This window comes from Rhea americana, unplaced genomic scaffold (assembly GCF_003343005.1).
Source record: "Rhea americana isolate MKP2758 unplaced genomic scaffold, rheAme1 scaffold_99, whole genome shotgun sequence".
Classification (NCBI taxonomy): Eukaryota; Metazoa; Chordata; class Aves; order Rheiformes; family Rheidae; genus Rhea; species Rhea americana.
The window spans coordinates 1,198,986-1,215,405 of NW_028187188.1; the positions used below are offsets into that span (position 1 = coordinate 1,198,986).

The 16,420-nt window shown below is 39.9% G+C and overlaps 1 protein-coding gene across 1 annotated transcript in view; it reads right to left on the bottom strand.

Moving 5' to 3' along the window:
* Positions 1–16,420, bottom strand: part of PPP3CA (protein phosphatase 3 catalytic subunit alpha) — a 198,833-nt gene that overhangs the window by 59,726 nt on the left and 122,687 nt on the right. The window contains exon 3 of the mRNA XM_085325599.1: positions 946–1,070. Coding sequence (XP_085181725.1) covers positions 946–1,070 — 125 coding nt within the window. The remainder of the gene's footprint in view (positions 1–945; positions 1,071–16,420) is intronic.

The window sequence follows — 16,420 nt, forward strand, 5'->3', positions numbered from 1 at the left end:
AAGCCAAGTCATAGCTCAAAAGAYGCTGCAAAACTTTCTGACTAGCTCAGCTGTGAACATGGATGAACAAAACTGATTTTCTTTGACAATCATGGATCTCAGCTGCCAGTTCACAAAGCCAAGCAGCAAAGCAGAATGGAACAAAAAAATCCAGTTTGTTTTGTGAGCATTGGAAAGATGTATTTTTTTTTTTTGCGTTTGACTCAGTTCCAGTCAAAGGCTGGCAGATAGGTTAGACAAGATGCTTTTCCTTCATGGACTTTCCTTCACAAGGCAGGCAGCCCAGAACGCTCATCATTTGACCTCCACCTTCTACGACCCGATCCTGGTGACCTGCACCAGGTCTCACCGCCCTCAAGCAGGCACGCGTGTGTCACTTCTTCTCTGGGGATTCCAGTGCTGTATCAGGGCCAGAAATTATCCACTCCTGCAAGCCATAGCTAGCCAACACTCATTCTTCATCTCCAGCACAGCAGGTTTTCTGCTGCCTTTTTTTTTTTTTTTTGGGGGGGGGGGGGGTCCGATTTCCTCCTCCCCAGTCCTTCCATTTTCATAAGATTTCCCACCCAGGAGACTAGATCAAATAAAACTAACAATCAAACTTGTGAGCCATCCATTTTGCCTGACTCTTTTCTAATAGCTCACGTCTCCTCTTCTCTTTAGTTCGTACGTGCTGCAGAGCAGACTGCCTTCTGTGCTATATTTGGACGGTCGCTAGTAGAACTAAGATCTGCAGCTCTCCAGCACAGACACACAGTGGGATTTGGCTGGATACCAAACAACCTTTATGAAAACCCCAACAGTGACATTTAATATGGACTTCTCTTGTTCATGGTGGTATCCTCAAAGAGCTTCAGTAGTCCTGAATTGGTTGAACTATGCTGTTAAACATACGCAATAGGCTGCAAGCAGTTTCACAGCCGAAAAGAGAAATAGGGAACTTACTTCAATGCTGAAGTACCCTCTGTCCACATAGTCCCCCAGGAAGAGATACCGCGTGTTGGCAGGAGAACCTCCCACTTCAAACAGTTTCATCAAGTCAAAGAATTGTCCATGGATGTCTCCACAAACTAGAAGAAATAAAGAGCAATATTCAGTTTCACTATGCTAAGATCATCTTAGGCACATGCATTCTGAAGTCGCTCCCTTTTATAAGAAATGCATTATGACAATTTTGTGCATCACCCTCTAGTTAAATGACCTGTGAGAGCTGGCAGCTGTTCAGAAGCTGTTTTTCTATRATGTGCATCCATCTCTCTGTGCAAAAGGCTACCAACTAATTAGAGGAGCGCTGTTAGGCAAATTTGACCTATGTTTATTTTTTGCAGATATCTATTCATTCCTCCCACTGCCCTGCAGGACACACAATATTGGCAATAGTAAGATGACAAATCAAAGAAATCTTGAAAAAGAGAACATGTCCAAGCAACCTTACTTCTTCCATTGATCCCAATTTCAAACCCAGATAAACACCAATAGGCCTTCCACAGAAAGTAAAGTATGCCAGTCCCACATGAGCCCCTGGACAAACTGACAAATTTGACTTCCAATTTCTTCAGAGCTGGAAGAAACTGGATATAGAAGTGGCTTGCTGCTTTCCCAAAGTACGTCTTACACACGAGAATACTGCTTTTTCAAGCTTTAACTTTTATTCCTCTATATGACTCCATGCAGTTCTGCTCTGTTTTACCTCACTGAAGTCAATCTAAAAAGCAACTTCTCTAAAAACAGTAGCTCTGTACAACCACAACAGGCAGAGCAAAGAAGATGTGCAGGCAGGGCTAAGAAGGGGGCCTCTTTTTGTGTCTTAGCTAACAGACTAGCTCTGCTATCTCATGAAACTGCACACTCAGTGCTGGGTGAATTTAATCGTCTGCATGAAGGCGGGCAACGCTTTTGGAGTCCCGCATGGAAGCTTAACTAACAAGGCTGTGTCAAAGCCTGCTTCATTTTGTTTCCTCTGCCCAGAAGGGAGGCGGGGGGAACAGCTTCCCCAACTTAGGGCCAAACCAAGGCCTTTCCAGGCAACAACCTTTAAGAAAGAACACACTAAAAAGCCTTAAGGCCTCAAACCAAAAAGAGAGAAGAGATCTCAAGAGAAAGAGCGTGGCTTGGTCCCCCAGGAGAGTGGGGATATAATGGACAAATTTAGCCTGAGAAGATGGGACAGAATAACCAGCCTTAGGCAGTTCTGAGCGTTTTCAGCAATGCTGCTTTATTTCTAAGGTACAAAAACATATACTACACTTCAACAAAACTGTTTTGTTACCGCTGGATTTTTGGGTTTTTTGTAAGCTCATAAAGGGAGGTGGCTTCCTTCCCTTTGGCCTGTTCGACAAATGCACCCTGCACAGAAGGCTGGCTGACTCTGATTCCTCCCTCTTTTAGACTGGCTCTCCCTTCAGCAACTACAAATCCTGATGTGCAAGAGACTGAACAAACCAAGGGTCAGAGATCCTWATCCTCATCCTGCAACAGCATCATCACCTCCTATTTCCTGCTAGGATAAATTCAGTAGCCTTTGGATGCTCCCTTGGACGTAATGGTTCCAGCCTTCGTATTCAAGCAGTACCTTCACTTGAGCTTTTAGTCAAACTCAGGCAAAGGTCTTGTTCTACCATGTGTAAGCAAACTTCAAAATTATTTCATGCCATGGAGAAACTGAAGTCACGTCTCTACAATATAGATACAAGTACTACATAGCAGCTGTAACACCAAATCCAACAAACTCGAAAGACAAACAGTGTCCATATTTTGTCGTCTTTCAGCACAGTCAGGTGTCACATTATGTTATATGCTTCTATGCAATCAGGTAGTTAAATCACTTTTTTCAAATGTATACATTAATAATGAGATTACTATAATATTGCCATAGCATACAAAAACTAAAAATCAATAAAATACAGCAAAAACATTCATCTTGCAGCCACTGCTTTCATGCCTATTTATGTGAAATTACTGACACAATTCATGAATACTGACTAACCAAGCACTGTCCTATGATAGTGTATTTTCCCCATAAAATAGCATGCAATACTCTCCTCACCGCTGTATTGCATTGCATAACCTTCTCTTCCTAGCTGATACAATTTAATTTCCATGCATTTTAGATGAGCACCTTCATGTTGAAAGCCATCAGGAGTTGTAATTTCTGGCTAAGAAATTACATTTCCATTAATTATGCAAAATAAATACTACTTAACTCCTCAAATAATATAAAACATATTTCCCTACAAAAATTTATACCCCACGAAAAAAATTGTGATCATGTTGTATTTGAACCTATTAATCTACCAAACCAATAGACACTGCTTAGCTGTACTCCTCTGCATGGACACTGTGGGAAGATGAAAAACACGTGTCACGTATTGATGGCCAAACCAATCTGCTCTCCTAACTTCCAGCAGAAAAGCTTTTAGTTATATAACTGTACAGTTCTACCAATTATCGCCCGCCCCCATTGCTCCAACTGCAAGAATGTGAAGTTGAACAAGATTGAAAGACTTTAAATGGAAATAACTTTTGCACTTTCATGAAAGTGCAGCAGAATGTGAACTTTTTTGGTGAGGATGTGTGTGAACAGGCTTGTGTAAGTGTACTGAGACCATTGCAAAGAAATCAAAGTACAAAAGCTTTCTCCTAGCATGCTGTAAGTCCACAAATCTGTCACAAATCAGAAAAGCAGAGTGAGCAAAACAGTGAAGAGGGTAGAARTAAAAAGGCAAAAAATGCAGAACCCTTTAAACCACCAGTTAAAATTCTGAATCGGACCTCCGAATCAATGGTTGATGTAAATTCCAGGTATTTTACACACAGTACCCTATTCTTCTTAAATTTGATATCATACCCAGAAACATACTCAAAAAAAAAAAAAAAAAAAAAAAAAAAAAAAAAAAAAAAAAAAAAAAAAAAAAAAAAAAAAAAAAAAAAGAAAAAAGAAAAAGAGCTATAATAATAATAAAAAGCTGGAAAGCCCTCAAGTCCAACCTTCCCAAGCTATTCAAGTAGTTCCAAAAGAAAAGCATAAAATCAGTAGATAAAACTGGGAGAGAATATTCAGAGTTAAGAGTTAACATTCAGATTTATTATGGTAAGATCTCAGAATTACTGTTGAAGACCATAATGTCAAATACAGATAATGTAATCACTGTTTTGCCTGGAATTGCATGAAATAGCTTAAAAATCTTATATTTCCCAGGTTCTGGTATATACACCTAAAACTTCCCTTCAGTGAACGGTTTGCATATGCATTTTGATAGATGCTCTTGTTCAGAAATGAAGGGCAATTTTCTAGGAACTGTATGCAGTGTGACTCCACCTGTAGTCTGAAATCAACTGCTTTTAAAGCTATAGATCTACCTTCTTTTCCTTGGCCCTCACACAGCTCAAATCCGGAATATTTCTCACGCAGCGTTTCCACTGCCTAACCACTTCCAGGGAGCAGTTCAGGCACCAGACCTGTCGCCTGCGAACGTGCCCTTCTGAAGCGGCTGATACTCCCTACCTATAGCGCCTCCCATGGCAGCAAGCTCCAGAAGCTCGCTCCACCCTGTATAAAGAATTCCTTTATAAGGGTTTTCAAGTGATCTCCTACTGAGTTCGTTCCTGCAGCCAGAAGCTTTAAGAAGCACTCTTCACTTGTGCACTCCTACTGAAGTTCGTCGTGAAAACACAGGCCCCTCCCGCAGATTCAGATTCACAGGACTCCCCATGTAACGACTGAAGAAATCGTGTTTCTGAACAGTTTTTCCCTATTTATGATGGGTCCCCTAATCAATCCTGACTTCAAATTTAGCTACTTCCAACTAGAATCCATTGGGCCGTACATTAGAGAAGCAGACCAAATATAACTCACTATAACTGTCGAAAAAAACCCTGCTTTATTACAAAAATGAAAATTGGGCACAGGAGGAAGGAAGCTTTTTTTAATTGCCACCCTAATGCAAATTAACTTCGTTTCAAGTAGCTTCACTTAGAGGACCTGCCTCTGAATTACATCAAAGGAACAAGCAGCAGTGAAATAGAAACTACTATGTTAAATTCTACTAAGACCGAAGGAAGTCCAAGGCTTAACAGTAGTATTGCCAGCCTATTTATAGAAAACAAAGCAGTAGAGCAGTGATTTAGACTGCAATGATTGCTGCCACAAACAAAATGTCTGAAAATGCTCTTCAGATTACTTAAATTCTCTTTTCCATGTACAGCTCAATCCATAGAATTTTCCAACTGTGCAGTTTCCACGTCAGCTGCATATTAAAACCAGAAGCTATAAGCATAGTATATCAAACACAGGGAATTCAAGTATTTTCTGCATGCAACAATTCACATACGCTGCACTTATTTTCTCATTTATCATGTATATACTTAATTGGCTGAATGCTGTAGTCTGATAGGAAAATTCCATTTGTACGTTTCAAATAAATCGAGCATCAAGAGATTATGCTCCCAGCTTCAAATATCATCAGGGATTAGAAGCACATCTGCAACACTCAGTCATCTGCTTCAGAAGGCACACCTGCAAACTTATACAGTTACAGAAGTTAACAGGATTTTCTTCTTACTCAAAAATGAACCAAAGACAGCTTTTAAACATGAAACTAAGATGTGCTAGGGAATACGACCCGTTGTTTGAAAACCTGTACTTTTCCTCCACTGAGCTAGGGATGTCTCTGCGCATAGCTCGGAGACTGTGCTTCAGCATAGCAGCATGCACCTCTTTCAAAACCTACAGGAAAAAGGACGCCCTGTGGAGCTTCACTTCAGAATGCAGGCTGTAAAGCGCAAAGGGGTAAACATAGCTGCCTAGGTTTCCCCTATGTAGCACGTGCTTCCATGTTTCCCAAAGCCACCCAGTACTAACAGAGCCTTCCTGCCACCGGGACGAGCACATCATGTAAACCAACACCTCCCAGCTGGCTGGAGGGATGGTCCGACAACTACTGCATTTTCCAGGTYTATGGGATAACACAGCCAAGAGGCTGCCTCAGCCACTGAGTGCGCCCCAACCATTTCTCCAGGGGACTAGTGAAAAGTTACCACAGGGAAAATGAAGAAATCAAGTGAGGAAGGAGTGGTGGTAGACACACAAAAGGAGCAACTACATGGGCTCTGGGGGGGGCGGGCTGCGCTTACTGAATCAACTGATAGGAGGGAAAACACTTGAAACCATACACTTAATTTTCAGGGAATCTGTGCCGCATACTTGTTTTTGAGGAATATCATATGTTGCCACAACATATGCAGTGGTTAAAAAGTTGCAGGTTTTGTGGCACACAACATTTTCGTAATTACCAAAGATAGAAATTTTTTTCATTGCTTTTTGGAAAGCAAGGAGGAAGGAAAAATAGGAAGCAAAAGAAGAAAGTTCAAAAATTTTGAGCTGTGGTTGTTCTCAAAAATGCTTCAAGACATAAGCACTGTGGTTAAGTTACATACACTGCTTTATAGTCATGTAATTCTGTCTCTGCTTATAAGACAGATGCTTAAAGAACTTGCAGAYTTCATTACTTACTTACTTAAACTCCCAAATGAAAGTCAGAATCATTCAGACAGCTCAGTAGGTAACATATCATCTAAAGCAAACATCTACTAGACTTAACATAACAGGCTTTCATACAAATGTTAGTTACACTAAGTGTATTTCCAAAAGAAGAATGATCCCACTCATATTCATATCTGGTTATCCAACATAATTACAGTGGGCTTTCATCCATCTTTCTTTCAATCACTGAATGCAAAATTGATGACTTTACCATCGTTGAATCGGTATTAACAACAAAYTGCAATCACATATTCTCATCAAGAGAAATATTTCACAAAAATATTTCTGAAAAATATTTCAGAAAAAGGAATCTTCAGGAAGATGCTTGCTTCAAAGATGAAACAGAAGCCAAGTAACATACAGGTGCAGCAGGGAAACCCCAAGCAGCCTGCCAGTTTCACACACAGCACTGCTGCTGAGCTGCCCCCTTTCCTGTGCTGCGCTAAGCACCTCCAAGCGTGTCTGTGCAGCACCGCTTTCCATGTGGGCACAAGAGCACTGGAYTGTATTTTGCTCTGTGAACAATTAAAATGTCTGTAAAGATCCACCGAAGCTTGGTCTTTGTAACGCRAGTTGGTTTTCTCCCACCACCCCTAAAGGCTGAAACAAATTAATGACATCTGATTTGATAAGGCAGAGTGAGAAAGAGCAGGGAAGGGAAAACAGCACATCAGAAAAGACCTGCAGGACAACAGTCATTTATACTCTGGTGAAGGAAGAAGCAAAAAACTGCAGTAGCAAACCCTTCAGATATTGAAGCTACAAAAATATCTTCAGTAGAAAGTTTTTAAAAATAGCTTCTCAAAATTACTTTACCACTTGTTTCATGAAATTATTTGCAATGTCTTCAAACAAAAAAACCCACATACCTAAACCTGGCAAGCAGTGTAGCTGCTTTGTATACACGAGAGACCATCRGAAAGAACAGGATCTGAAGCAAACAGCCTTTGTCGATGGCTGGAAAACCTACCAAGGCCGCTAAAAACGCCCTCCCTTCCCCTGCAGTCCTATCCCAGTTGAACAAATGGGCATCACAGCAGCGAGGTGGCAAACGGAAACTTTCAGTTCCAGGTTGAAGTACTGTAGCAGAGCAGTAGGAGAATAGGAGTGTGGGAGGTTTTTTGAAAAGAGTTTTTGCAAAGTCAGCGGATCAGTGGCGAAAGGCCCTCGTCACCCACATACCAGAAGATGCCAGATCAGGTCTCGGGCAAAGAAATGAAACAGGACAGGAGTAAACAGCGTTCCTTGCCACACATCGAAGAACCATAACCAGCTCTTCCCCTGCCACTTCCCAAGGTCAGCACTGCCCTGAGCACCTCCTACAGCAAGCGGAAAAGCAAACACAAGGCTATTATCTCTTGTTAACGCATCTTCAGTATCAGTGAGCAATGCTTATTCCACAAATAACCCCATCAAAAGAATTACTTGTGAGGAAAGTACTTCATTGGTGCATGGGTCAGGATTTCCAGCTCATATCCTTAGATCAAGGTTATTTATAGCTGTAGGGAAATTCTCTTATCCTCAGTTGCACAGATGTGAACAACAAAGGCCTAGCAGGGTTTAATAACTTATAAGGTCACAAGTTTGGGGAGTGCAAGGGCAGGGACAGCTAGAGGGGGAGAGGAACACATCCTTATATTCCTTCATCCAACTCAACTCACCAGAAATAAGAGCCCTTTCAGCAAAGGAGGAAGGTCCTGCACAGGCAGGAAGGGTAGGCTGGCTTTAGATGCAGTGCTTCAAATGAAACGTGTGGAAGATGAAACAGGGTGAAATGGGAAAAAGGGCTTTTGAAGAGGAGAAGCTTACATACGCTCAAGCTCTATACATTATACACCACTCTAAAATGTCCGGGGGGGGGGGTGTGAAACTCAATGTCTGTGTTTTACTCTAGGAATATCTCCTGTTTGCACAGCTTGTATTGTAATATTGCCCGTCACAAAGCATGGGTTTGTTTTTAGAATTATTCAGTGTTACAGCTTTCTCACTCATCTGAACGAAGAGACTTCTATTAGTAAATATATTGCTGGATAATATTTTTCTAGAGGCAGCAAATTGCCATTAAAAAGTAATTTCTAGTCTGTCTTTCACAATTTAATGTGGTAGTCCATTTTGGGGGACCAGTGAACTCTTGGATCAGGTTTTTTACAATTAATGTTTCTCTTGGCAGTGCAAACCCCAAGCCCAGCAATGTTAAGAACAAGGGTCACTTGTCTTTCACAGATATAGCAACAGTTGTGTTAAGTCACTCAGTAAGATCTGCATTTCTCTCCCGCAGGTCAGCAGCAGCCTCCGTTACCTACCAGGGCACCGTGCGGATGGCCTCCTTGTTTGTTCTTACTGTAGCACTTGAGAGCATTATTTTGCTCGTGTACTGCAGGCAAATTACCTTCCAGGCACCCGGCAATTTACAGGACTGCGTGGGTAACAACATTAGCAGGTTACATGAATACTAGGCATCCAAAAGCCCAACTACAAAATCTTGATACTGCCTTGTAATACATTTTTTTCCTCTCTTACCTGAGGATAACATTTGTTGTCACAGTTGCCTCATACTGTGCCACTGTAGAATTGCTTTATGCTCCTTCCCACCCCCACTCGCCCTTTTATTAAGAATCAGAACTATTAGACAAAACACAGACTTCTTCCTTCAGCACAACAGTTTTTCTTATCAATGGGAGACAAACATTTACTCGATACGAACCAATGCATTTSTTTTATTACCTGCGGCTCTATTGCACTCTGCTCATATTTCCCAGAAACAGACATTAAAGGAAAATAAAAATATTATTTCTCATACTCTTGAGGTCTTAATAAGTAATTGCCGGCACTGAAATGGATACTTGCATGCAGCCTGACCAGAAAAGCAAGGACAACTAACTTCAAAGAAATTCTGCATTTGGGTTTAATAGCCTGTATCCAGAGCCATGGAGGAAAAGAACCAGAAGCAAAGACAAACTGAGGATTAATCTCAGCTTTTGCACTCATGCCTTAAACAGGCTCAAGTGACTATTTTAACTCGACCATTTTGTGATAGAGGTGCTCATGTGCTAAGAGACTCGATCCAATACAGGGACTGTATCGGGGGAAGCAAAGCCAATACTTGCCAGCTTCCACATTCCAAGTCCAACYACACAGGTGACATCTTTAAGTTAGGGAATCTAAAGCCCATAACCAAGTTCTTATATAGGCACTCAAGTAAAATTAAATTMTTTTTAAAGATTCTCTCATAATGACACTATCCAGGGTATAATGGAGGTGGGTTGTGCTCAATGAGAAACTATTAACCTTTGAGGAAAATGCTTTTGAAAGAAAGCTCTCTATAGTAATTCCTGTCCTGGTAAGAGCTCATATTTCAATTAGTTAGGAAAGCCAGTGCAAGGAAAGATGACCACATTAATTTCTTCCTGCTGAGAGCATATGCCTAAATATGATTGTGAGTAGGTGGTAAAATTCAGATCCAGATTCTAAATCAAAATGACTATGTTAAGAAGTTGCTCTGTTTTCAGAAGCTACCACTATTCAAGAAAAAGGGATGTCGCATTTTATGGGAGATTGCATTACTTCGTCCATCTTCATTTCAAATATATTTGAAACTGGTGAAGAATAAAATTACATAGTAACTGTGTAAATCTTTGACACAGCTTCCTTAAAATGATCTTTAGGAAAAAATGACTTGGCAAGTGTATTGTTTAAATACAAAACTGAAGAAAATGAGTCCAGAAAAAAACCTCCATCACTCAGAGGCAATTATGAAAATGAACACAAAGCCTCCAGTTACACTGGTTACAGCACAGCCTTGATTAGGTTTCTTTAAATAACCTTTGCTATTAGGCATAAAACAAATCACTGTGTTTTCCCCCCAGTTATGTCAGGGGGACACACACAGTCTGTTCCTCCTATTTTAACCTGGTTTTCCAGCTGACCACCCTACAGCCCACACGGAAAGCTGTTCCAGGAGGCAGCAGCACACTGCTATGCAGAAACAGAGGTAAGAAAAATGTCACCAAGGGAAAGTAGTTTGCAAGGAGAACATCAGGTGAAGGTGAAATAGAAGGGGGGGAAATATGCTATTTTACAGAGTTGGTCTTTATGGTAATTTTATGGTCTTTAAGATACTAGTAATCCCAAATATGACATGCTGTCAGGTTTCTGACGCTTTGTTACAAGTTTTTTTTTTATAGTTACAGAGCAAGCATTCCACCAGGAGGTTAATAAATGTTTAAATGTCTTACCACTTAGCCAAAGAGGATTTCATTAGCATTTGATCAGGCTAAATTTGATATGTGAATTAAGTAGGTATGTGTAAGGATCTGCACAACCATGCTCTTTGCGCCCATGGGATAAAGACTTCCCTGACTTGGCCTGGCCTCAGTTGAGCCAATTATATGAATATGCAAGGGGCAACCATAAAACGCTTACCACGAAAACGCCCCTAAATACAGCTCCATATGTGACAAATCTTCACAAAGACTTGGGATTTTAATAAAAACTATGTGTAGACCAGAGATAACATCCATAAATAACCCCCTCACTCAGCTTTTGTAGCATTTTATATTTGCAAGAACAAGATCTTCAGGAAATTCAGAGGATCTAGCTACAGAGTTTTTATTAATTTTGATGGGAGCTACGTGATTATTTCTTCCAGAGCACTTCCCAGACTATCTGTTTTCAAAGAATACAGAATGAATTATTAACCACAGTGCAATGATGACTATGTGAAAGTTTATGTCAAGAAGGCACATACATCCAAGATACAGATTTTCAGTCAATGTATAACTTGAAGGAAAAAGGAAATCTGTTGATTCTGTGAGTTACATGGTTTATTTTGCACAAGTCTTGAAAGTACATTTGGCAATGAAATAGAAAATTTCTACCACTTTGGAGTGCTGTGAAGCTTTTGGGCTTTTTAAGCTATTTAGAGAGTTTCTAGATTAAATTTTTATCCTGAACACAAACATAATCTAAATATGAAACCCATATGTTTATGTGACCTTTTAGAAATTGTTTTAAAAAATAACGTATACATATGTTAAATGACGCATATATAATAAAGGAAATATCTGTAAATCCAATGTATTCCTTCTGAAAGGAACAGTATTCAAAAAACTTTTCAGATGCTTTTACCAGAAAAATACAAGAGGTGAGCTTAGCTACGCAAACACCAGATCTTTTCTGATAGAGCAAATCCAACACTAAACAAAAAAGAAGCAAATCAGCAGAAAATAACTGCATTGTACATCAGAAAAAAGAATTACCATCCTTTAATGCAAGATTATGGAAGTTGTATTAAAAAGTGAAATACAGATTTTTGCAAAACATTATACTGCAACTATAGCTGTGCGTGACTCATAGGAGCGCAGCCATAACCATATGGCTATATCAAAAGGTTGCCATACCAGTAGGAATTAAACCTTTATATGTGATGTGATTTTAAAGTGCCTAGCTTTACATACCACTCTTCTCCTCACCAAGCTAAATGTGCTCAGGTCACCTTATAGTTACACAATTTCAATATTTTCCTACTTACATAGATCTGAGACTTAAAGATCCTGAAAACACACGGCTTCATTTTTACCCAGTGCCATTGACTTCCAGTCAGCTGGCAGYCCAACTTGCAGCCTGCTCCACTCAGCTCACACTCTCTTGCCTTTTGTTACAGGGATTTCCAAACTGCTGTGAAGTAGGTAAGTATGTTACTTCCTAAATATGTATTTAGTAAAGTCACACTGACCAACAAAAACCTGTTTTACACATAACTCCGTATTTTACCATTCTTAAATCGTATCAGTTGCCTGTAGAGTTTCTTGGAGGTTCCTGAAAGTTTGGGGATTTCTTCCTGAGCTTGCTTTCTCCAGATTTACCATCGACACTGCTGACACAGGTCACATGCTCCTCTCAGCTCTGCCACTGTATAAACAAGTGAAACTTCCATTCTAGTCCCCAGCTTGGGGGAAATCCTAGCTTCTTATGTCTGCTGGGTTTAACGCTTAAGTTTCAGAAAAATTAAAACAGGACAGACAARAAAAACTTTCTTTGACAAACTGCAACACCTTCTGATATAACGTCCCACAGGCTCACTCCTCTTGGGAGGCTGATGTGTGAACTACTACTAGATGCAAGCATAATATTCCAGTTCTGTAAGACATGATTATGCATTTAAGGCTATAGTACTGCTGAACAACTATTACTTCCAGTGTACTGATATATATATGCAAATTCATAATTTAGCAGGAGATAGTTTTTGTTCACAGCCTTRCTGAGCTAATACTGGCTTTATTTCCATAACACAAGAGTGCAACTAGAGCTAAACATACTTTGTAACCAGCATTTTAAGCCACAAAGTCCTTTGAATATCATAGGTAATCCTATCCTGTCAAAGCATACAGCAAAATAACGTTTTAATGGGGCAAAAAGAGGTGATAACTTTCCTCTTTCTCTTCTGTGCAAGTTAGGTACCAGTGACTTTTTTTTTTTTTTTTTTAAACACAACACTTCATTAACGCAGTGCCTGAAGAAGCTAAGGCCTTCACATTAAGTTGTGCTGTCTTCTTCCTCTCTTGCTCTGGAGAATGACTCATTTTTCAGAAAAGAACACTGTCTGCTTTTGGCTAAGATAAAATAGAGTATCAATTTAATTTACTCCAGGAAACATTCCTCACAGCTACTACAATACTAATTGCAAACTTAACTATAACTTGCTTTACTTGTCACAATGTTTTCCTTTACTTTTCTCATCTCTCCATCTAGCACTTCATATGGCTATGGAGTCAGCACACAGCTACAAGGACCATGAAAGCATTCATGATTNAAAAAAAAAAAAAAAAAAAAAAAAAACTCTGGCAAAAGGAAATACTTGGGAAAGCTCACAGCTACAGAACATTCCTTTTACTCGAAGGTCTCCATCTAGAGTGTGATTAACCTGTGAGGGTTTGCAAATCTTCCTTAACACTGAACGCACAAGGAAATGSCAGCAGTAGCACTTTCTGCCACCCCTTAGAGGCCAGGCAATCCCATCCCAGGCTGGCAGGTTACAACCTGGCCTCCGCAGCATGAGTTTTGGCTGAACTAAACTGGTCAATACCAAGCAAAACCATAAGAAAGCACTCAAAACCCCGTGCTGCTATCAAGTGTGTAAGACTTCATGTGTTGGTTGATGCTTTCAGATGCTTAGCTTTTATCATTRTAGCTAAAACATCAAAAGAGAAGTTTTGAAGAGAACTGGTTGTTACTTGCCTCTGAGAGCTTTAAGACAGACGTTGCCATTAGCATGGCGTAAGCGAGAAAGATCGGGCCCCAGCAGCTGGTAAGAAGTCAGAACGCCACAGTTCTCACRCAAGCCTTCAATACACTTTCACTACAGAAAGAGTCCCTCCCATTTCTAATTTTTTATTCCTTTATTTACTCAATCATTTACTCATTCATTTCTCTACTTTATGTCTACTTCCATTTATTCACTATAATGCACAGGCAGCTCAATTAACTGGCTTCTTTACAGGAGAAAGATAGCTGAATTGCTTCCTTTTCCGTTACTGACACATTTTCAAGATGACAATTTTATGAGAGTTTTTTACATGCATTTCAGGCTACTACAGTCTTAAGATACAGCAAACAAGCACGAGGTCTTACTCCCAAGAACATGCTGTCTTGATTTCACAAGACAAGATCTTTTGCCTTCTTACACATTCCTCTGCGAAGCACAGGTTTCTTCTACTGCTTCTCTTTTGCAACAGTTAGTACAACTGACTGGTCAGATTTGCCTCCTGCCAGCCCAGTAATTCAAGGGAAACAGTTCTCTCACAGATTCATTAYTGTCAAGTGAAAAACGTGTGCTAAGAAATAAATGCTCTATTTGCACTTCAGTGACTTTTCAGGCTGCTTGCTACTCCCTCTGGACTGCAATAGCATGGCTTTTGAAGTGATTGCAGGGGTAAATATTACAGACAGATAAAATAATAAAATTATAATGTATCCATATGTTTGTTCAAGCTTGCCTGCGCTTAAGTGAAGCTTTAGAAACTGCTTGGCAAATTCTTTTCTAGCCTTTAAACTAAATACTTGAAACGGATCAAGTATTTAAAAATAATCATCCTTGATCCTAAACCCATATTTGTTACATGCCAAAGTTTCCATAGACTCTAAAACTTTTATACCTAATATTGTAATTGAAAAATTTATATGATTTTCTTGAGTATCTATTTCCATTTGAAATATTTAAGTGTTACTGAACTTTGTACAGAAAATTTATTAGAGACTTAAGATTGAAAATAGTATATCTACTGTAAATAGCCCGCTGGAAAGCTGAAAACCACACAGGAAAAAAAAGGCAAATCAACAGCAGAAACTTCTTATACAAAAGATGCAGGACACATCACGGTGTCTAAAAATGAGTCAGTACAGACTGGCTCTTATCTTCAGAAAACTGACAACCAGGTTCCAAAAGCTCACCATCCACAAAAGGAAACAACTCTGTATCTTTCTTCTCATGGTCTAAGAGAGCATAGGGCTATCTACAAAATCACAGGCAGTAATGTTGAGTTCTGCTAGGAAAAATCAAGCAGAATGGGCTTTCAATCCATTTATCCGTTTCCCTGCAGCCTAGAACAACACAGAATTTTATAATACGATCTAAAAAGATTCATTCTCTTATATAAAAGCATGCACATCTAGGAAATATTTGAGTTTTTCCACCAAAAAAGTATGGAAATACTGACACAGAAGATAACTACTAGTTCTCTGAAACAGCATATTACCAAGACTAAAACAGAGAAATCTCTACAACTACTGTTAAGAAGAAGAGACAATGTCACCTTTGATAAATGTTTGGACTCTGTTTAAGAATTATTTAAGTTTCAAAGACTATTTTATGAGCTAAATAGATGAAAAAGTCTTCTGGTTCATTTGAAACACCACTTCAGCTTGTATTAAAATCTTATTTAAAATAGTCTCTGCAAGTGGAACACACAAAAGACAAAACAAAAGGGCCAKAGCTGTTTTGATGATTCCTTTGAGAAGATAAAGAGGACAAGAAACCTGCTGCAGGCAACACTGCTACCACCTGTTCCATCAAGGAGTGAGAAACCAAAGACACAGCAACAAGGCACCCTGGGATCCCAACGGGGTCTAGAAGACACCTTCCTGGATACCTTCCTCCTCCAGGGTAGGGGCACTTGGACTTGTCCCTCCCAAGCCGGACAAGGAGCACCCTGACCCTCAGAGCACCTTCCTTTTGGTTCACCTTGTTGGCCTATCTGCGCAGACAAGCCAGCAGCAGCAGCAAGGCAAAAGAAAGAACAAAGCTGCAACAGCCTTCCAYGGACTTCTGCAGTCTAGCAAGGCTTCAGCACCATGAGTAAAAAGCAGCCTTGCAAAAACTGGAAAAGTGGTTTTCACATTTTTCCTGTAACAGTTGCTAGAAKACAGTGAACTTCACTTAAGTTACAGTATTAATGGTATCTACACTAAAACCAGATTGGTTAAACTGTGCGTTCCTGGTGAGCAATCACCTAACAGCGAGGAAAAAGTGTGACTTCATTTGGATCAAGGATTCGTAGTATTCATTAAACTGCTTGCCTTAAGACAGTTCCTTGCTGGCTTGTTCTATTATAACTGAATACAAATAGTTGTCTTAACCACATTTGCTCTGCTGAAGAATATAATTTTTGCCATTTTAAAACTCTAGTGGGCAGCTTACACACGAGGTACTTACTAGGGTTCAGCACTGCCTTCAAAAGAAAATCTTTACCCACTTAGAAAACTCTCGGGTCGCACAAGGGCCTCATTTAGAAACTACCGTCTCTTTGGGAGAAATCAAAGCACTCCAGAGATGCTTTAAAGAGGAAAAAAATCGTAATAAACACTTACTGCTGGTTTTCTGCC